This window comes from Phyllobates terribilis, unplaced genomic scaffold, assembly GCF_046119375.1.
Source record: "Phyllobates terribilis strain yellow unplaced genomic scaffold, ASM4611937v1 Scaffold_5__5_contigs__length_657084704, whole genome shotgun sequence".
NCBI classification, from domain to species: Eukaryota; Metazoa; Chordata; class Amphibia; order Anura; family Dendrobatidae; genus Phyllobates; species Phyllobates terribilis.
The window spans coordinates 555,995,816-556,018,926 of record NW_027362765.1 but is presented as its reverse complement, the minus strand read 5'-3'; the positions used below and the strand labels follow the sequence as shown (position 1 = coordinate 556,018,926).

General features: G+C 47.3%; 1 protein-coding gene across 3 annotated transcripts in view; it reads right to left on the bottom strand.

Annotated features, from left to right (window-relative positions):
- CCSER2 (coiled-coil serine rich protein 2) overlaps window positions 1-23,111 on the bottom strand; it is a 198,143-nt gene that overhangs the window by 83,432 nt on the left and 91,600 nt on the right. For all 3 annotated transcript variants that reach the window (XM_073685860.1, XM_073685861.1, XM_073685859.1), the window contains exons 4-5: window positions 16,465-16,555; window positions 3,974-4,121 (exon numbers count right to left, since the gene is read on the bottom strand). In XM_073685860.1, the coding sequence (XP_073541961.1) occupies window positions 3,974-4,121; window positions 16,465-16,555 (239 nt within the window). The remainder of the gene's footprint in view (window positions 1-3,973; window positions 4,122-16,464; window positions 16,556-23,111) is intronic.

Sequence of the window (23,111 nt, the reverse complement as noted above, 5' to 3'; positions counted from 1 at the left end):
CAGAACGAAGGGAAGACTCTCAGCTGTGGGGATAGAAGGTTTTCTAGGAATTGAATCAGTATTATAATGTAAAAAGCTATGGAAGCCCACTAGACTCAGGACATCTGGGAGATCGGCTCAGTGCACCAACCACAGAGCACTTTCCCGATTTCTGTATACCAGGGCAGCATTTAAAGAACCAGGTTGATTGTGGCCACTATTTTTTCCTGCTTCTCTCCTGAATATTCTATTTTTACCATACGGTTCCAGAGATCTGGGCTTTATCTAGTTCTAATTTTCATGATCACTTCCAAGGAGGCGTGACACACAAAGTAATGCCGAGCAGCCTAAAGACATGCTCCCAGAGAATCCTGGGAGCACCACCCTGTTGGCAGAGACCATAAAAAGCACCATATCTCTGTTATTGTTTGGTAAATTTATAAAAAAAACAACAACTGAATACTGAGGCGAGATGCAGGTATAATATAAAAGGAAATAAAGGCTACTTTGACCTGGCGATATGTCCTCTTTAAAGAGAATCTGACACCAGATTTTCACTATGTAATCTGAATCCACTACCATGTATGGGTAGAGATGCAGGTTTCAGTGATGTGTCACTTACTGAGCTGTGCTGCAGGTGTGATAGAATCATAGTTTTCTCTGCTTCAGATCTAGCAGAGCTTGGAATGCTGAGCTCTGTATAACCCCGCCCACAACACTAATTGGCAGCTGTCACTATACAGTGTACACAGAGAGTGGCCAATCAGTGGAGTGGGCGGGGTTATACAGAGCTCAGCATTCCAAGCTCTGCTAGATCTGCAGCAGAGAAATCTATGATTCTATCACACCTGCAGCACCTAATAAACTAAGCGATACATCTCTGAAATCAGGGTCTCTGTCCCTACATCATGCTACTGTCAGATTACATAGCCAAAAACCTGCTGACAGATTCCCTTTAAGGGATATTCTCATCTCAGTCGTTCATATCGCTAGGTCTCTATATCTGTCTCTATGTGTCAGGATAAGTAGTCATGGCTGTTTTCATATCTCCCATACAAGTGAATGTTACAGAAATAGAATAGCTTACTGTGGTCCCATTCACTTCTATGGGAACTCTGGAAACTGCATAGCTCAGACCGATCATTGTCTGTTTCCATATGGAATATATTTCCATCTCAGCCAAGAATAGCCGAAATAGGGATACCCATCTCCAATTGTAAATATAATCAGAGGAAATCATATTCCCACGCTTGGCATCTACTCGCTATTCTATACTGCCCTCGCACAGAGTATCCCATGAGACATCACAGATCCTGGCTCCGGCTCTCACTAAACTGAACTATTCATTAATACATGACAATTTTTCATAGTCGTTGGTGTAGTCTCCGCCTGCGCCATCTAAAGCCACTAAATATTCTAAATGGCTAATAACTGCCAATGATGGCAGCTGCCATGCATGGCAACAGCTTCTAAAGCAGAAAAAGACTTCTGTAGTGTGAATGGGATATTACCAAGTAGCAGGACAAACTGGGAGATGAATATAATATATAAGAGAGAAGACATTCAAATTGTACACAATAAAGGGATCCCGACATCAGTAAAGCTAATCGCAAGCTCCTGCCGCAACAACATGAGAATTACAATGATGTTTGGAGCTAAACTATACGTTTCATGGCTCGGCTATAGTTCCCCAGAGTCATTGGGGTGCACGGCGTGCTGGCCAAAAGTCACCGAGTCATGGTTTATAAAACAAGTCCTTAGCCTTTAATTCATCTTTCCAGCCAGGTGACGTCATCGCCGACGCTTCATGATCCGGGCTGAGAATGTCTCTGTCATGCGTGAAAATAACGTTTTTGCAAAGCTATAAAACTGATAGTTTGGCTATGAACATCATTGTAATTATCATGTAATTGCCAGCAGAGTATGCAATTAGCTTAATTGGCAATATTCTGACGTCAGGTTCCCTTTAATAAAATAAAGCAGAAATCTATTATTTATTGAAACATGAATTAATGATTTGGGACTGACGGTAGTTTTCCCCAATATAGGTAGTGACGGCATATAGCTAGAATATGCTATTGCTTACTGATCAAAAGGGGCCCATCGGCCCGGACCCCAATGATCAGTTCTTAGGGTCATTTCATATGTAAATAAACATAAAGCAAAGATTTCAAACATAAAGAATTGTTTTTAAAAAAAGTGCTCAACAATGATATAAGGAGTGAAGTAGCAGAGCTCCTGGTACCGCTCCAGTCCATTCTATCGACACCCGGTCCTTTAGTCGGGTGACTATTGGGCTCTGTACCTAATCCATACATAGGCCCCCCTAAACTGAGAGCAGAACTAGTGGTTGTGTGTACGGGATGCTAAGTGGATATGTGAAAGGGGATTACATACCCCATGTGCAGCTGGTCAGACGCACAGGGGCTTGAGGGGGTCCCGCTCTATGTATTTCAGCCAGGACATTCCTGTGATTACATTCTCCTTATTTAAATCAGTACAGAGAGAGAAAGGCTCCCGGCAAATGCTAAAAAATAGCTTCATTGAGGTCATTTTTTTCTCCATCAACTCCATAAAAGGTTAACACAAATGTAATGTCTGTATAAGCGTTTAGCAAAAAAAACAAGACCTCACATAGTAAAGCATTCATAAAAATAAAAAAATAAAAAGCTATGGATATTACAATTATGAATAAATGGATAAAAGGAACTGTCCAGTCATCTGACAAAACTGTGATTGTTCTGTGAAGGTGTGTATGAAATATGCTGGCGTGCTATATACAGGTGCTTCTCACTAAATTAGAATATCATCAAAAAGTTCATTTATTTCAGTTCTTCAATACAAAAAGTGAAACTCATATATTATATAGAGTCATTACAAACAGAGTGATCTATTTCAAGTGTTTATTTCTGTTAATGTTGATGATTATGGATTACAGCCAATGAAAACACAAAAGTCATTATCTCAGTAAATTAGAATACTTTATAACAACAGCTCGAAAAATGTTTTTAAAATCCAAAATGTTGGCCTACTGAAATGTATGTTCAGTAAATGCACTCAATACTTGGTCGGGACTCCTTTTGCATCAATTACTGCATCAATGCGGCGTGGCATGGAGGCAATCAGCCTGTGGCTCTGCTGACATGTTATGGAAGAACAGATCGCTCTTTTTGTAATGACTCTATATAATAAGAGTTTCACTTTTTGCATTGAAGAAATGAAATAAATTAACTTTTTGATGATATTGTAATTTAGTGAGAAGCACTTGTATATGTGTGCATGATATATGCTGGTGTGCATGTCAATGCTATGTATATGTGTGCATAATGAATAAAGAACTGTTTAATGTATTAGTATGTGGGTAAGTATGCATAGATTTACACGGGTGGTGGCTGACAGCGGCAGGGACCTTTCACTATCAGTGTCCTCAATCATAGGACAGAAATGACATAAGGGAATACCAGTGCTTATTCTTTGTACTGTGACATCACACTATGCATTACAATTACTACCATGGTGGTTATCCCTTTGCTGTCACATCCCTACTAAACTTATGCTTGTACTGTAACATCACTTTGTTAATTACCTTTGTACTTTCAATAAGATGCTGCACTGTGGCATCACTGCAGCCCTTAAAGGTTTTGTCCACTTAACAATAGGTGATTACCTATTGATCACTGAGGGTCTGACTGCTGAGACCCATACAGATCAACAGGATGGGAACTTTTATCCCCGTTCCAAAATGGCATGGCATGTCAGTTGCCCAAAGCTGCTTCATTCCTTCTCTGTGGGGATGGCAGAAAAAGCCACGTACTGTTCATCATGTCTATCATGCATCTTATGGAACCTGGGCCTTTGTGCATAATCCTTGCACTAAGACATCTCAAGAGTAGAGGTAGAAAGTGCAGACGTTGTAGGTGCAGCTGTTACCTCTGCTGGGAAGTTCATCTTACCGATATCACCTTTAATCCTTGAGAAGATATGAATAACCTACCTGCCATTGTGGTAGTGGTCAGGATTGCTCAAGTGGTATTGCTCTTGCCCATTTAGACGTGGTGGTGCCCTCTTCCAAAACACTTGCTGCTGCTGCTGCCGCAAACTCCGCTCAGTTCTTTCAAAATGGCTCATATTTTCAACTTTCCCTGAAATAAAAGGTAAAGTTAGCATCAAGTTTTGGCTGGAATATCAATGCACTGGTTATTTCCAAAACCACCAATATATACTGTCTCGATAAGCGTGCAGGGGAGAGGTTTTGTATCTCAGATACGTTGGTAGCTTAGCTATATAAGGTAGTCAGCTATTATTTTAGCACCTAATGTGTACACTGTATATTAGGGAAATATATCACTGTGTGAGCAAGGCAGAGAGTGAGGACCACCAGAGAGGGAAAGACGTCAGAGGTGGCAGAGAGGGAGGGTCGCCAGAGAGGGAAAGACGTCAGAGGTGGCAGAGAGGGAGGGTCGCCAGAGAGGGAAAGACGTCAGAGGTGGCAGAGAGGGAAGGGCCGCCAGAGAGGGAAAGACGTCAGAGGTGGCAGAGAGGGAGGGTCGCCAGAGAGGGAAAGACGTCAGAGGTGGCAGAGAGGGAAGGGCCGCCAGAGAGGGAAAGACGTCAGAGGTGGCAGAGAGGGAAGGGCCGCCAGAGAGGGAAAGACGTCAGAGGTGGCAGAGAGGGAAGGGCCGCCAGAGAGGGAAAGACGTCAGAGGTGGCAGAGAGGGAAGGGCCGCCAGAGAGGGAAAGACGTCAGAGGTGGCAGAGAGGGAAGGGCCGCCAGAGAGGGAAAGACGTCAGAGGTGGCAGAGAGGGAAGGGCCGCCAGAGAGGGAAGGGCCGTCAGGCGCAGCACAGAGGGAAGGGCCGTCAGGCGCAGCACAGAGGGAAGGGCCGTCAGGCGCAGCACAGAGGGAAGGGCCGTCAGGCGCAGCACAGAGGGAAGGGCCGTCAGGCGCAGCACAGAGGGAAGGGCCGTCAGGCGCAGCACAGAGGGAAGGGCCGTCAGGCGCAGCACAGAGGGAAGGGCCGTCAGGCGCAGCACAGAGGGAAGGGCCGTCAGGCGCAGCACAGAGGGAAGGGCCGTCAGGCGCAGCACAGAGGGAAGGGCCGTCAGGCGCAGCACAGAGGGAAGGGCCGTCAGGCGCAGCACAGAGGGAAGGGCCGTCAGGCGCAGCACAGAGGGAAGGGCCGTCAGGCGCAGCACAGAGGGAAGGGCCGTCAGGCGCAGCACAGAGGGAAGGGCCGTCAGGCGCAGCACAGAGGGAAGGGCCGTCAGGCGCAGCACAGAGGGAAGGGCCGTCAGGCGCAGCACAGAGGGAAGGGCCGTCAGGCGCAGCACAGAGGGAAGGGCCGTCAGGCGCAGCACAGAGGGAAGGGCCGTCAGGCGCAGCACAGAGGGAAGGGCCGTCAGGCGCAGCACAGAGGGAAGGGCCGTCAGGCGCAGCACAGAGGGAAGGGCCGTCAGGCGCAGCACAGAGGGAAGGGCCGTCAGGCGCAGCACAGAGGGAAGGGCCGTCAGGCGCAGCACAGAGGGAAGGGCCGTCAGGCGCAGCACAGAGGGAAGGGCCGTCAGGCGCAGCACAGAGGGAAGGGCCGTCAGGCGCAGCACAGAGGGAAGGGCCGTCAGGCGCAGCACAGAGGGAAGGGCCGTCAGGCGCAGCAGAGAGGGAAGGGCCGTCAGGCGCAGCACAGAGGGAAGGGCCGTCAGGCGCAGCACAGAGGGAAGGGCCGTCAGGCGCAGCACAGAGGGAAGGGCCGTCAGGCGCAGCACAGAGGGAAGGGCCGTCAGGCGCAGCAGAGAGGGAAGGGCCGTCAGGCGCAGCAGAGAGGGAAGGGCCGTCAGGCGCAGCAGAGAGGGAAGGGCCGTCAGGCGCAGCAGAGAGGGAAGGGCCGTCAGGCGCAGCAGAGAGGGAACGGCCGTCAGGCGCAGCAGAGAGGGAACGGCCGTCAGGCGCAGCAGAGAGGGAAGGGCCGTCAGGCGCAGCACAGAGGGAAGGGCCGTCAGGCGCAGCACAGAGGGAAGGGCCGTCAGGCGCAGCAGAGAGGGAAGGGCCGTCAGGCGCAGCAGAGAGGGAAGGGCCGTCAGGCGCAGCAGAGAGGGAAGGGCCGTCAGGCGCAGCAGAGAGGGAAGGGCCGTCAGGCGCAGCAGAGAGGGAAGGGCCGTCAGGCGCAGCAGAGAGGGAAAGGCCGTCAGGCGCAGCAGAGAGGGAAGGGCCGTCAGGAGCAGCAGAGAGGGAAGGGCCGTCAGGCGCAGCAGAGAGGGAAGGGCCGTCAGGCGCAGCACAGAGGGAAGGGCCGTCAGGCGCAGCAGAGAGGGAAGGGCCGTCAGGCGCAGCAGAGAGGGAAGGGCCGTCAGGCGCAGCAGAGAGGGAACGGCCGTCAGGCGCAGCAGAGAGGGAACGGCCGTCAGGCGCAGCAGAGAGGGAACGGCCGTCAGGCGCAGCAGAGAGGGAAGGGCCGTCAGGCGCAGCAGAGAGGGAAGGGCCGTCAGGCGCAGCAGAGAGGGAAGGGCCGTCAGGCGCAGCAGAGAGGGAAGGGCCGTCAGGCGCAGCAGAGAGGGAAGGGCCGTCAGGCGCAGCAGAGAGGGAAGGGCCGTCAGGCGCAGCAGAGAGGGAAGGGCCGTCAGGCGCAGCAGAGAGGGAAAGGCCGTCAGGCGCAGCAGAGAGGGAAAGGCCGTCAGGCGCAGCAGAGAGGGAAGGGCCGTCAGGAGCAGCAGAGAGGGAAGGGCCGTCAGGCGCAGCAGAGAGGGAAGACAGTCAGGTGCAGCAGAGAGGGAATACTACAAGATGTAGCAGAGGGAAGACCATCAGATTTTCAGGTGTAGAAGAAAGTGAAGATCATTAGATGTATGTCAAAGAGGAGATTTTCAGGGGCAGAAGATTATCAAATGTAGCAGAGCAGTTCTTGTCATAACTTAGAAATATCACATTGTGCCATCTACAGGTTAACAATGAACTGTAGATAACCATACAACATTATACCATAATGTTAAAGACACAAACAAGTTGACAGTAAGTATGAAATGACAAGTTCAGCTCAGCTACATCTGCTATGGCGTCCACTTCTTCAGCAGTCTATGGCATATAACTAATTTACCAGCAGCTGCCTCCTTTATTCTGGCTTCGGCATCTACAAGTCAGCATGTATGAGGAAATCACAGCTGGTAAAATACAGTCTCTTTCCACCAGGAACGCCTGGCTCCAGCAGATATTTCCTCGTTACAGGGTTAGAAATCTGTTGTGCTGCGACCCAGCTCTTGTGCCAGCTATGTCACCCTCCTCTGTACATACGAGGACAGGGATATTTATATGTCTCATCCTACAAACAAGAAGGTCTATGAAGAACAGGATGACAATAAGAGCAGAAGAAACAGGAGAAGCAGCAGAGACATAGTGAAGTAATAATAATAAAGTTATCAAGTCTATGTGGAGCTCGCCCTGGAATAACCGGCAGCTACTTACCCAAACCCCAGTGCCGCACAAGGGGAACATTGTGTCATTCTCCAGCGACTCTTGCACTATTGCATACAAGACACTGATACAAACATGCCTTCCTTCCTACTGAATTCCCACCCTTCGTGTGGCTGGGAATACGGCCCAGTTTTGTCCTGTGACTTGGAAAAAGAGACCCAGCCCTAACTAACCATTTGCATAGTTAGCAATCTAGACTGGAGTCTTTAAATAGCTGCTTGTCTCAGAGGCCAGCTGGACGGGGACAGAAACAGGGCAATATTTACTTTTTCCCAGTAAATTCCTAGACGGCCTTGCTAGATATAGAGATAAACCGGAGACTAGCAAAAATGTAACCAGCACTGCTGGAAAATGAGCGCAGCCAGGAGCAGCTGCAGCCGGGACTGAGCTCATTCCTGCCTCACACAGCACCAGCAAAGAACAGGTTAAAGAAGCCAAGCGGGGCTCTTCATGTAAAGTCATGCTCCGTGCTTAGTGCAAGCCTAAAACATTCATTAATTAGCTTCTGCGTGGTTACAAAGGCTTAACGAGTCGTGGAGAGATAAATAACACACATTATATGAGCACTATGGCACGCTCAGCCTCATAGGCTGCAGCCAAATGCATCACTACCAGTAGAGTAGGAAGATCAAGCCGTATGGCGAGGGACGGACTGGCCGCGCGGCGAGGGACGGACTGGCCGCGCGGCGAGGGACGGACTGGCCGCGAGGCGAGGGACGGACTGGCCGCGAGGCGAGGGACGGACTGGCCGCGAGGCGAGGGACGGACTGGCCGCGAGGCGAGGGACGGACTGGCCGCGAGGCGAGGGACGGACTGGCCGCGCGGCGAGGGACGGACTGGCCGCGAGGCGAGAGACGGACTGGCCCTACGGCGAGAGACGGACTGGCCCTACGGCGAGAGACACACTGGCCCTACGGCGAGAGACACACTGGCCCTACGGCGAGAGACACACTGGCCCTACGGCGAGAGACACACTGGCCCTACGGCGAGAGACACACTGGCCCTACGGAGAGAGACACACTGGCCCTACGGAGAGAGACACACTGGCCCTACGGAGAGAGACACACTGGCCCTACGGAGAGAGACACACTGGCCCTACGGCGAGAGACACACTGGCCCTACGGAGAGAGACACACTGGCCCTACGGAGAGAGACACACTGGCCCTACGGAGAGAGACACACTGGCCATAAGGAGAGAGACACACTGGCCATAAGGAGAGAGACACACTGGCCATAAGGAGAGAGACACACTGGCCATAAGGAGAGAGACACACTGGCCATAAGGAGAGAGACACACTGGCCATAAGGAGAGAGACACACTGGCCATAAGGAGAGAGACACACTGGCCATAAGGAGATAGACAGACTGGCCATAAGGAGAGAGACAAAATGGCCATAAGGAGAGAGACAAAATGGCCATAAGGCGAGAGACAGACTAGCCATAAGGCGAGAGACAGACTAGCCATAAGGCGAGAGACAGACTAGCCATAAGGCGAGAGACAGACTAGCCATAAGGCGAGAGACAGACTAGCCATAAGGCGAGAGACAGACTAGCCATAAGGCGAGAGACAGACTAGCCATAAGGCGAGAGACAGACTAGCCATAAGGCGAGAGACAGACTAGCCATAAGGCGAGAGACAGACTAGCCATAAGGCGAGAGACAGACTAGCCATAAGGCGAGAGACAGACTAGCCATAAGGCGAGAGACAGACTAGCCATAAGGCGAGAGATAGACTAGCCATAAGGCGAGAGATAGACTAGCCATAAGGCGAGAGACAGACTAGCCATAAGGCGAGAGACAGACTAGCCATAAGGCGAGAGACAGACTAGACATACGGTGAGGGACAGACTGGGTCCAGGAAATGTTTACCCCCTATCAATTAGTTACAATTAGGAATAAATGTGCACGTTTCATTCTTAAAGGGAAACTGTTAGTAGGATCAGCCCTCCTAAGTTGTGTATATGGGCATGTAGATCATAGGAAGCTGAATAAAATGATACCTTGTTATCTGTGATCTGATGTCTTATTCCAGAGAAATCTAAAATATTCCTATATGTAAATGAACTATTAAGAGCTATAGGCGGGACTTAGATCTTCCTGAGAATCTGTCTCCAGAGGTTATTGTAAGTGAAAGAGGGTGTTACCAGTGTGAGACATGTAATGACTGACAGTCTACTCTCCTGATCTACATGTCTCACGCTGGTAATGTCCCCTCTCATTTATAATAAACTCTGGTGGCAACTTCTCAGCCAGACCAGTGTCTGGCTCATAGATCCTAAAAGCTTATTTACATATAACGAAAAACAGGAATTTCTCAAGAAGTAAGATATCAGATTGCAGATATCAAGGTATCATTTTATTCAGCTTCCTATGACCGGCATGCTCATATACACGGCTTAACAGGGTTGATCCTCCTGACATATTGCCTTTGAAGTCCTGCCTTAATACAGAACCAACGGAAAGATCACATCAGAGATGTACAAGTAACAAGACGATGATGAGGAGTGCACCAAATACCTGCTGTTCTGTTCGGGTCCATATGACCCGAAAAGAAATTTGAGACCCTGCAGATTATTTATTATGCAGATCTGAAACTTGTGATTAATTGACTTTTCCTCATTTGAGGGGTTCTTACTATGAGTGTTGTTTTTTTTGTTTTTTGTTTACTTTTTGCTACACGCTGATTGTTACACTTGTACTGTTCGGGTCAATATGACCCGATAACATTTTATACTGTTCAACAGGTCACTAATTATTTCTGCCTGCAAAATTTATTTGTTTTCCTGTGTACTTCATCTCATTATTCAAAAGGGTGGAGGTTTCACTGTTCTTATCAGTGAGCAAGTACTTATCCAGTCATTTCTCTTTCAATTCTGTGAGAGAGGACACTGAGCTGTGAATACACATCTTTACAGGTATGTAGCATATAAGCTATGCTTTTCTTCTCTTTTCTAAAGGCCCCGTCACACTTAGCGATGCTGCAATGATCCCGACAACGATACGACCTGTCAGGGATCGTTGCTGCGTCGCTATGTGGTCACTGGTGAGCTGTCAAACAGGCAGGCTCACCAACGATCAGGGGAGCAGCGACATCGTGGAAAGAATCTTTCCACGATGTCCTGCTCTTGGTTGCCAACCTGCTGAAGCAGGAGCAGGCTGGTAACCATGATAAACATCAGGTTACTAGGGGCACACGCGCACCTAGTAACCCGTTGTTTATCATGGTTACCACTCTGCTACGGTGAGCGGGAGGTTACCGCTCACTTTAGCAGGCTCGTAACCATGATAAAAAACGGGTTAATAGGTGCGCGTGTGCCCCTAGTAACCCGATGTTTATCATGGTTGCCAGCCTGATCGCTGCTCCCGCTGGTCACACACAGCGATGTGTGCTGACCAGCGGGAGGGCAACGACCAAAAAATGGTCCAGGACACTTTGCAGCGATCAGCGACCTCACAGCAGGGGCCTGATCGCTGCAAAGTGTCACACATAGCGACATCGCTGGTGAGGTCGCTGTTGCGTCACCAAAATCTTGACACAGCAGCGATCTCGCTAGCGATCTCGCTATGTGAGACGGGGGCTTAAGGTACTCTTAGGCTTGTGTAGACCGAATGTTTGTCTAGGAGAGGGTGTATTCTCACTGATGTGATATATTGATTGCATGGATGAGCATTGAGTACAGATTTGAACAGGGTCTGTTTTAGGGCCCCATCACACACACACACACAGATGCATCCTGCGATTGCGATGCTGCAATGTCACAGACGCGAGGCTCCAGCATCGCAAGCGTAGCGGTCACACTGCACTTTCTTCATCGCTGGGAGAGCGATGGGGCCCTTACTGTAGTATATGAGCTCTTTTTGTTGTGAAACTGGTTATAGATTTTTTTCTCTTTTATTGTTATTTATATAGTTCGCTTTTTTCATTATTTTTCATTTGTTGTTTTATAAAATATATTAAACACAAAGTTATATTTAGTTAGATTTCATGCTACAGTAATAGAAATCTAAAGCATGTTTGTTATTTGCTTGCAGAATGCTATAAAGTGAACATAAATGCAAACAGCCCGTGTAACCTTTTTCTGAAAAAAAAAAAAAAAAAAATTAAGTTTTAATGTAATTTTTCATTTGTTTATGATCAACCATGTTCACATACAGTTTAATAATGAAATAGGTATTCAAATAAAACACTTACAGTAGCTAAAATCAACATTTTTATAGGTCGAGTCATACTGACCCGAAACAGTACAAGTGTATAGTAAATGCAATCAGAACAGCAGGGTTAAATAATAAGTAATAGTCTCTTCAGCTGCACCCCTGTAAAAAGAATTTTGCTGGAAAACACATGCAAAGTGTGAAAAACAAGTAAAGTGGATCTGTCACCTGATTTCACAATACAATCTATTATGTATTAATTTCAGAGTGCTGAACATGCAAAGAGACCTGATAATACTGGTATATTTATTTTGAATATTCACACCAGTGTAGCTTTATAATCCTGACATTAAGATGATCATTTCATGAGTTCAGCAATAGAATGAATAGCTCATAAATCTAAGTGTATTATGTCTCCATTCATCCAGCCTGGCTGACAGCTGCAGCTTGTACTGAGCAGTATGAGATCGCAGCAGGGGAAGGTAAACTGAAGAGCTGTCAAACAGTCTAGCCAAGTGGAGATTGAGTTAAACTTTTTTACATATCCATTGTGACTTGGATTTTTAAAGTAAATTAAGCATCCTTATCAGGTCAGATCTATTTAGCAACATATGTAGCATTAATTGTGAAAAAAATACAGCTTAGTGCAAATTAGTGCTTTAGACCAACTATCCCCAACTCATGAACCACCTCCACACAATACTGGCCTTGAATCGCATTCAAAAATACAAATCCACAGAGTAAAAGGCACGCAGTCAGTATGATAGTACATTGCACACATGTAGACAACATATTAAGGCCCCAATTCATCAAAGCCCTTATCACAGATTTCTGTCATAAAAAGCTGCAACATTTTTGCACAACGTAGAGTTGTGAAAACTGCAAAAGTCAAAATCTTTTTGCGCAACAGTTTTGCCCAGCTCTGACAAAATGGACGGAAGTGGAGCGTGACAGGAGAACGACAGTTCATCACCCCTTCCTCGTCAAATGCATGATGAGCAGCAGTGTTTGCTAGACCACGAATCTTACTCCAGTCCCCGACTGGAGTAACACTGCGGCGAGGCGCACTCGGAGGTGCATTGCACTTCCCACCTAACCAGATTCATCAAGAAGCACATGCCTCTCAATTAATCAGAAGCCTCAAACTTCACCCAGCCCTTTCAAGACCGGTCTGAGAAATTCTAGTTTTGATGAATAGGGGTCTAAGTGTCGGCCCAGCAAATATTATTTGGACATATTACTGTCTGGTCCTTGAGTACATCATCTTTGTGCACTTTTCTATCATATGCTGTAAGCCTTTGCTTTTGGGCATGGGTTTTGGGTCTGGATTGATATCAGGGTGACCACCGTAAGTGAATCAGAAACACTCGTTTGCTTTTTTAGTTGCTTTTTACTCTGTGTTCAGGCAAGTGTGTTACATTATTTGTTTGTATCATTGCAGCTACTTAGAGGACTCATTGCCTATTTCTTGTGAGGTGCACTCACTGCACACCCTCTTGTTGTGTGGTGCACTCACTGCACACCCTCTTGTTGTGTGGTGCACTCACTGCACACCCTCTTGTTGTGAGGTGCACTCACTGCACACCCTCTTGTTGTGAGGTGCACTCACTGCACACCCTCTTGTTGTGAGGTGCACTCACTGCACACCCTCTTGTTGTGAGGTGCACTCACTGCACACCCTCTTGTTGTGAGGTGCACTCACTGCACACCCTCTTGTTGTGAGGTGCACTCACTGCACACCCTCTTGTTGTGAGGTGCACTCACTGCACACCCTCTTGTTGTGAGGTGCACTCACTGCACACCCTCTTGTTGTGAGGTGCACTCACTGCACACCCTCTTGTTGTGTGGTGCACTCACTGCACACCCTCTTGTTGTGTGGTGCCCTTGTTTCACTTTAGTGTCCATTTCCACCGGTCAGTTAATCTAGAACAGGGGTCTCAAACACGCGGCCCGCGGGCCGCATGTGGCCCCTCCGGCTGCTTCTTGCGGCCCGCAGGCACAGACCCCGTAACGATCGCTGCTCTCTCCAGCCGCTGCCATCAGCGCTGTAGTCCAGTGTATTGCCGCGCAGAGACCGGCTCTCTGCACAGCAATACCAGTGTCAGCCGCCGGCCTATCAGAGGCCAGCAGCTGACGTCTGCGTCCCAGCGCAGCGGCATATGACGTCACTGCCATGCGCAGATGTCAGCTGCTGGCCTCTGATAGGCCAGCGGCTGACACTGGTATTGCTGTGCAGAGAGCCGGTCTCTGCGCGGCAATACACTGCACTACAGCGCTGATGTCGGCGGCTGCTGGAGAGAGCCGCGATCGGGTCTGTGCCTGCGGGCCACAGGTGCAGAAAGGACGCCGAGGGAACGGAGGACAGGTGAGAATCTCTTTTTTTTTTTTTTCCCCTCTGTCATGTGAAATACAGCACAGGGGGGCACTGACCGCAGTATGGGGGGACGGGGACCCTGACCGCAGTATGGGGGGACGGGGACCCTGACCGCAGTATGGGGGGACGGGGACCCTGACCGCAGTATGGGGGGACGGGGACCCTGACCGCAGTATGGGGGGACGGGGACCCTGACCGCAGTATGGGGGGACGGGGCCCCTGAAAGCTGTATGGGGGGACGGGGACCCTGACCGCAGTATGGGGGGACGGGAACCCTGACCTGGATGGGAGACCATGTCTGCAGTATGGGGGACCTGGATGGGAGACCATGTCTGCAGTATGGGGGACCTGGATGGGAGACCATGTCTGCAATATGGGGGACCTGGATGGGGGACCATGTCTGCAATATGGGGGACCTGGATGGGGGACCATGTCTGCATTATGGGGAACCTGGATGGGAGACCATGTCTGCAATATGGGGGACCTGGATGGGAGACCATGTCTGCATTATGGGGAACCTGGATGGGAGACCATGTCTGCAGTATGGGGGACCTGGATGGGAGACCATGTCTGCAGTATGGGGGACCTGGATGGGAGACCATGTCTGCAGTATGGGGGACCTGGAGGGGAGACCATGTCTGCAGAATGGGGGACCTGGATGGGAGACCATGTCTGCAGTATGGGGGACCTGGATGGGAGACCATGTCTGCAGTATGGGGGACCTGGATGGGAGACCATGTCTGCAGTATGGGGGACCTGGATGGGAGACCATGTCTGCAGTATGGGGGACCTGGAGGGGAGATCATGTCTGCAAGAGGAGGACCAGTTCAAAAGGTGTATAGAAAATAAAATGGTATCACTAAAAATGTCACTTTGTCATACAAATAATGCGGCCCCCCAAATTAAATGTTTTTCTGTGTGCGGCCCATATGCCCAGCTGAGTTTGAGACCCCTGATCTAGAAGGTCTTCATGTTGTGTTATCACTGTCTGAAAAAAATAACCCTTACCGAGTACCACATTTTCTATCTTCATTTGTTTTAGTGTTTCTTAAAGCCCTAAAGTTGCCATTTGAAATGACTTTAGTTTTGTGCCATGTCTGTGATCTGCTTTTTTTCAACAACATTAAACAACTGAATGAACATCATCCGAGCCCGGTGATTCCATAATTTTTGCCAGGGGTTGTAGTCGAGAGCGCTGCTGTGCAGGAAAAGGAGTGAAAGCCGGACTTCCATTGATCAGTAAATTATATCATAGCCATAACATTCTATTTACTATGTCAGCAAAATATTTTGTAGTCATCTGCCAAATTACAACCCCAATTCCAAAAAAAGTTGGGACATGGTGTAAACGTAAAGAAAGCAAGAATGCATTGGTTTGGAAATCTCTTATAGCCAGATCCACAGCACAACATAGAACACAGATCAGAAGGTGAAAGTTACACATTTTCCATTTCCATAAAGTAACTCGTTTAGAAACTGATGGCAGCGACATGATTGGAAAGTGAGGAGACAATTGCTGGAGTTTTGGGAGAGGAATGAGGTCCCGTTCTTGCCTGATGTAGGATTCTGGCTGTGCCACATCCGGGACTTTTGTCAGATTTTTTATTTCATAATGCGCCAAATTTTTTCGATTGGTAAAGGATCTGGACTGTAGGCGGCTGGTTCATCACCAAAACTCTTCTTCTCTGAAGCCATGCTGTTGTGATGGATGCAGTATGTGGTTCAGCATTGTCGTGCTGAAATATGCAAGATCTTCCCTGAATTTGCCTCAGTCAATTATAAATGAACCTTGGCCCAGAGAGGACGGCAGGGTTTCTGGATTAAATTGAGGCTTCATCTTTGCATGATGGAGCTTTCACTTGCATATGTAGACTGCACGGCACTTTGTGTTCACAGACAATGATTACTGGGAGTATTCCTGACCCCATGCAATGATTTGTGTGACCAAATCCTGCCTGTTTTAATGCAGTACCATCTGAGGTCCCACAGATGACGATCATCCAATAAGGACCATCAGCCTTGTCCGTTGTGCACATGGATTTCTCCAGAATCTCTGAATCTTTTGATAATATGCACTGTAGATGGTGGGATGTTCAATGTCTTGGAGGAATTTTATGTTGAGAAACATATTTCTGAAATTGTGCCACAATTTTTAAATGCAATTGTTCATAGATTGGTGAACCTCTGACCATCTTTGCTTCTGAGAGACTCTGCCTCTCTAACATGACTTTTTATACCCAGCGGAATCCTTACTTCGCCAGCCATTTGATTACCCTGTCAAAGCTTTTTTTGAGATGGGTTGCTGCCATCAATTTCTAAATTAGTTAATGTCGAACTTTCACCTTCTGATCTGTTCTTTATTCTGCTGTGAATAACATATGGCTATAAGAGATTTCAACATCATCCAACATTTTTGGAATTAAGAGTTGTAATTAGTTGAATGAATTGGGACAATACTGTATATTTAAATGCAGAGTGTGAAAACGAAGAAACAAACCCATGTCACATGTGGTGTCTTCTGGTAAATCCACATCCAACATTAGATCGTCATCTTCTAAATCGCAGGAGTCGAGATTATTGAGGATGTCCTGTATATAAAAACAAGGCAAACAATGTATCAGTAATGTGCACAGACCACAGCAGGTGCCATTCTCTTGAAGACACAGGTTGCCGTTTCTTTAAAAGCGCTTTGTGGGTCTACGTATATCATGTATATTAGACAAGTACAGTGGTACCCAAAAGTATTGGCACCCCTGCAATTCTGTCAGATAATACTCAGTTTCTTCCTGAAAATGATTGCAATCACAAATTCTTTGGTATTATTCTCTTCATTTAATTTGTCTTCAATGAAAAAACACAAAAAGAATTGTCCTAAAGCCAAATTGGATATAATTCCACACCAAACCTAAAAAAGGGGGTGGACAAAAGTATTGGCACTGTTTGAAAAATCATGTGATGCTTCTCTAATTCGTGTAATTAACAGCACCTGTAACTTACCTGTGGCACCTAACAGGTGTTGGCAATAACTAAATCACACTTGCAGCCAGTTAACATGGATTAAAGTTGAATCAACCTCTGTCCTGTGTCCTTGTGTGTACCACATTGAGCATGGAGAAAAGAAAGAAGACCAAAGAACTGTCTGAGGACTTGAGAAACCAAATTGTGAGGAAGCATGAGTAATCTCAAGGCTACAAGTCCATCTCCAAAGACCTGAATGTTCCTGTGTCTTCCGTGCGCAGTGTCATCAAGAAGTTTAAAGCCCATGGCACTGTGGCCAACCTCCCTAGATGTGGACGGAAAAGAAAAATTGACAAGAGATTTCAACGCAAGATTGTGCGGATGGTGGATAAAGAACCTCAACTAACATCCTAATAAGTTCAAGCTGCCCTGCAGTCCGAGGGTACAACAGTGTCAACCCGTACTATCCGTCGGCGTCTGAATGAAAAGGGACTGTATGGTAGGATACCCAGGAAGACCCCACTTCTTACCCCGAGACATAAAAAAGCCAGGCTGGAGTTTGCCAAAACTTACCTGAGAAAGCCTAAAATGTTTTGGAAGAATGTTCTCTGGTCAGATGAGACAAAAGTAGAGCTTTTTGGGAAAAAGCATCAACATTGAATGCCTCTTTTTTTTTCCTGTACACTCTAAGAAAAGAACACGGTCCCTACAGTCAAACATGGCGGAGGTTCCCTGATGTTTTGGGGTTGCTTTGCGGCCTCTGGCACTGGACTGCTTGACCGTGTGCATGGCATTATGAAGTCTGAAGACTACCAACAAATTTTGCAGCATAATGTAGGGCCCAGTGTGAGAAAGCTGGGTCTCCCTCAGAGGTCATGGGTCTTCCAGCAGGACAATGACCCAAAACACACTTCCAAAAGCACTATAAAATGGTTTGAGAGAAAGCACTGGAGACTTCTAAGGTGGCCAGCAATGAGTCCAGACCTGAATCCCATAGAACACCTGTGGAGAGATCTCAAAATGGCAGTTTGCAGAAGGCACCCTTCAAATATCAGGGACCTGGAGCAGTTTGCCAAAGAAGAATGGTCTACAATTCCAGTAGAGCATTGTAAGAAACTCATTGATGGTTACCGGAAGCGGTTGTTTGCAGTTATTTTGGCTAAAGGTTGTGCAACCAAGTATTAGGCTGAGGGTGCCAATACTTTTGTCTGGCCCATTTTTGGAGTTTTGTGTGAAATGAGCAATGATTTGATTTTTTGCTTCATTCTCTTTTGTGTTTTTTCCTTGCAAGCAAATTAAATGAAGAGAATAATACCAAAGAATTTGTGATTGCAATCATTTTCAGGAAGAAACGGAGTATTATCTGACAGAATTGCAGGGGTGTCAATACTTTTGACCACCACTGCATATTTATATGCTGAAATTCCTTGACTGTAGCACAAAGCTGCCAGATGTCCTGGAATCACTCAATATCAGTAGCAGAATACTACGCGGACATAACCAATGACACTTCTCTGATATTAGCAAGTTCAGAGACGGGCAAGGTACTGTAGGTAGACCATTTCCTGAAAGAATCCGACTTTTTTTAGTGACCCGTAAATACGTAAGGTTTTTTATTTTAATTCAGATGACAAACCACCCAAGCAAGTACCCAGGACCAGATTCCCCACAAGGGAAATGCCTGCAGAGACTGGGTCAGGCCGATATCTATCCCTTAAGAATACGCTAAAATTGGTCATTGTATAGCAGGTTTTTTTTCTGCCCGCATTTTACAGACAGAAATTCCATCGGCAGCCAGTCAATTTATGCTGTAAAATCCACATCCTCTGCAGCGGACACATCCAGTACACCCTAACAGATCAGTAAACAGTAAAATACGTTCTTATCAGTTCATTTGATATATAGATTGTGAGCCCAGGAACAGGGGCAGACGTGAGAGACGGCAGTATCTGTACAGTGCTGCGGCTTAGGTTGGCGATACAATAAAACCTTGTCGTCTTACTGCAGTAGACAAATTTACACAGCAATTTGCTCTCAGTGTAGTGGAAATCTCTCAAGTTACAAATGAATAAGCAGATGTGGATTTGTAAGGCAAACATTTGATTTGTAGCTAATAAAATAAATGTTTCTCGGTGGGCGTTCTGCGCACACTTATGTAACATGTTCGGCGGCCGTTTGTGCGGCTCGTCAGGATCCATTTGAAGTGAATCACTCCAAAGTACACACAATGCTGCATATCATTAAGAACCTAATTTAACTAGTCTGTTCTGCAATGGCTTCTGACTCCGTACAATAGTCACTGTTCTAGTCACAGCTCCGGGATAATGGAACAAGGCAGGCAATTGTCTTTCCACTTCCAAGTAAGAAACACAATTGAGAAGACGGAGAAATTGGAAGGTAAATTTCGACCTGTTCTCCATTTGTGTCCCTTTATAGAGCTCTTTAGAAATTCCAGCTGTAACATGGACATAGTAACAAACAAGGCACTAATACAGCAATGTCAGGCACCATACTGGCAGTATACAGGATCTCCGAAGTAGAGCGCAGGCGGGATCTACAAGATTACTCAGCTCCTGTTCTTCTCAACTGTGAAACTGTGCTTCAGTATCCAGTAACAGCCAGAAGAGGGTGCTACAATGAATGGAGTTTCAAAGAGTTTACATCCAGACGCTGCCAGAACAACAAATCAGTGAGGGAAATCCGCTATTGATGACCAAACCCCTTTAACTGAAACAGCTGTGTAGGAGGCTTTAAACTAGGTATGTACATGTAATGGAGATGATAGAATAGGACAAGGAGAGGATAGGATAAGACAAGGATAGGATAGGAAAAGTATAGGATAGGAAGAGGATAGGATTGGAAGAGGATAGGATAGGAAGAGGATAGGATAGGAAGAGGAGAGAATAAAAGAAGGATAAGATATGATGACTAGAGGGCTAGAATAGGATGAGGAGAGGCTAGGGAGAGGAGAGAATAGGATAGAACAGGACAAGGATAGGATAAGACGTGGATAGGACGAGGAGAGGATAGTACAGGACGAGGAGAGAATAGGACAGGACGAGGAGAGGATAGGACAGGACGGAATAGGACAGGACGAGGACGGGATAGGACAGGACGAGGACGGGATAGGACAGGACGAGGAGAGGATAGGACAGGACGAGGAGAGGATAGGACAGGACGAGGAGAGGATAGGACAGGACGAGGACGAGGAGAGGATAGGACAGGACGAGGAGAGGGATGAACAGGACGAGGAGAGGATAGGACAGGACGAGGACGAGGAGAGGATAGGACAGGACGAGGACGAGGAGAGGATAGGACAGGACGAGGAGAGGAGAGGACAGGACGAGGAGAGGATAGGACAGGACAGGACGAGGAGAGGGAAGAACAGGACGAGGAGAGGGAAGAACAGGATGAGGAGAGGGTAGAACAGGACGAGGAGAGGGTAGAACAGGACGAGGAGAGGGTAGAACAGGACGAGGAGAGGGTAGAACAGGACGAGGAGAGGGTAGAACAGGACGAGGAGAGGGTAGAACAGGACGAGGAGAGTAGAACAGGACAAGGAGAGGGTAAAAGAGGACGAGGAGAGGATAGGACAGAACAAGGAGAGGACAGGACAGAACAAGGAGAGGATAGGACAGAACAAGGAGAGGATAGGACAGAACAAGGAGAGGATAGGACAGAACAAGGAGAGGATACTGACAGAACAAGGAGAGGATACTGACAGGACAAGGAGAGGATACTGACAGGACAAGGAGAGACTAGGGAGAGATGAGGTGAGGACAAGAAGAGGTGAAGTCAAAGAGAGACGAGGACAAGGAGAGGCGAGGACGAAGATGGGTGGGAAGATAGGACGAGGAAAAGAGGCGAGGCTAGGACGAGGAGAGGCGAGATCTAGATGTCTATCTATAAATATAAGTGGGAAGTTAAAAGCAGAGTCTGGTGATTTATTAGTTATACCTGCTGCTAAAGAGCCCAGGACCACTGTGTGGTGGGTGTACTTTTATTGTATATAGCATAATACCTCGCAACTTTATTGTCAGGTCCCATCACTCACTACACAGAGGTCCTGAGTAGTGGTGGGCGAATCCGTGACTATTCGGGTCAGGTAGGTTCAGCTGAATAGTTTATTAAAAGTTCGGGTACCAGAACAGTAACCGAACTCGAACACAGACCACATTCTCATAAATGGGGGCCCGAACATCCAGTGCTTGCCACGCTGTCATGCACACTACCTCTAATTGTAGGTAAGAGCCAATCAGAGCTCTGCGATTCCCCCAATTCCCAAATGACAGCATGGGAATGGGGGGCCTGAACATCGGGAATTGCCAAGCTATCATGTACATGACAGTGCGGCAAACACTGCCTCTGATTGGAGGTAAGATTAATACCACTGGTCAGTGCGCTACAGTTCTCACGCTGTCAGATAACAGCATGAGCCCGCAGATGTAATTGGAGTTCACCGTCGGTCATTGAGGTTGCTAGCGGTGATCTCACTGAGGTCACTGCAGTTCATTGGGAATGCAGCCTCAATGACCGGCGGTGAACTCTATGTCGTCACCGCTACTCACTGAGGCTGAGTGGTTTTCAGCCGGGATGGTCGCATCTTGGCACCGTCCAGGTTGAAAACTATTTATCCCAGACTTGGATTACAGCGTGGGACAGAACTTCGGACAGGTGAAGGATTTTGTTGTTTTTATTTTCGTTTTTCTTATTGAATACCAGGGCTTCAATGGAATGAGTGTTAGGTTAGTATCACGGTGTTTGTTATTTTTAAATAAAAAAGTAAAAGTGTGTGTTTTATTTAATATAAAAGACTTTATTCTGACTGTCCCTTTATTTACAAAATAAAACTATAGGATTAGTAATGGAGAGGCATCTTATAGACATCTTTCCATTACCAACCCGTGGGGCTGATGTCACTGGACAATACAAAGGTGATATCAACCCCACAAATATTCCTGGTGAAGTCTGTGTTCGAGGTCCGTGCCCGAACATTAGGTGTTTGGTACAGACCCCAAGCTTTTACGGTTCGCCCATCTCTAGACCTAAGCTCTTTAGCTGCAGGTATGACTAATAAATCACCGGGCTTGGCTTTATACATTCTACCCTTGACTCATCTAATTTCCTCTACACACCGGCTGCATAAGAATTGGAATAATGCAGCAAAGGGAACAGTTTAATACCTGGCATATGCCATTGAAAGCCATCATTTGTTTTGTTAATAGCAGTAAGAAAAAGACTTGCAAACTTCAGTTCTCCACTGACTCGGCTGCCGCGTATGTTCAGCTAAAATCTTAATTAATGATTAGGAATCCATTTCTCTTCTGCATGCTCTAGTTAGCTGACACAAAGCTGGCCTGATATTCGCTGATATAATAAGACTGCTTTCTGTAATGCTAGGGCATAGGCAAGGAGATCTCAAAATTTTACAAGCTGCAATTATTGCACTTTGCGATTGTAGCAGATCTTTTCGTAATACTGTGCATTATAATACTTCTATACAGTTATAATGCGTATTGGTGGGACCTCAACTGCTGGTACAGATATAAAGCCATACAATGAAGGGGTTACAGCTCCTGCACACTGTTTCCCAGCTGCAGCGGCGTAAGGGCCTCAGACAAATGATAATAGGAAGAATTGAATACCACCATGGAAGGTCAGGGAGACGTGGTGGAGTAAAGACAGGCGAGGGTCTCAGACAGGTGATAACAGGAACAGAATACAAGTGTGGAGGGCCAGGGAGCTACAGTGGGGTAAATGCAGGTGAGCACCTCACACAGGTGATAATTGGAGGAGCCTAATACAGGTACGGAGAGCCAGGGAGCTACAGGAAAGGGCCTCGGACAGGTGGTAATGGGAAGAACAAAATACCATCGTAGAGGGCTATAGTGAGGTAAGGGCCTCGGACAGGTGATAATGGGAAGAACCGAATACCGTGGTAGAGGGCTACAGTGAGGTAAGGGCCTTGGACAAGTGATAATGGGAAGAACCGAATACCGTGGTAGAGGGCTACAGTGAGGTAAGGGTCTCGGTCAGGTGATAACAGGAAGAACCGAATACTGTGGTAGAGGGCTACAGTGAGGTAAGGGCCTTGGACAGGTGATAATGGGAAGAACCGAATACCGTGCTAGAGGGCTACAGTGAGGTAAGGGCCTTGGACAAGTGATAATGGGAAGAACCGAATAC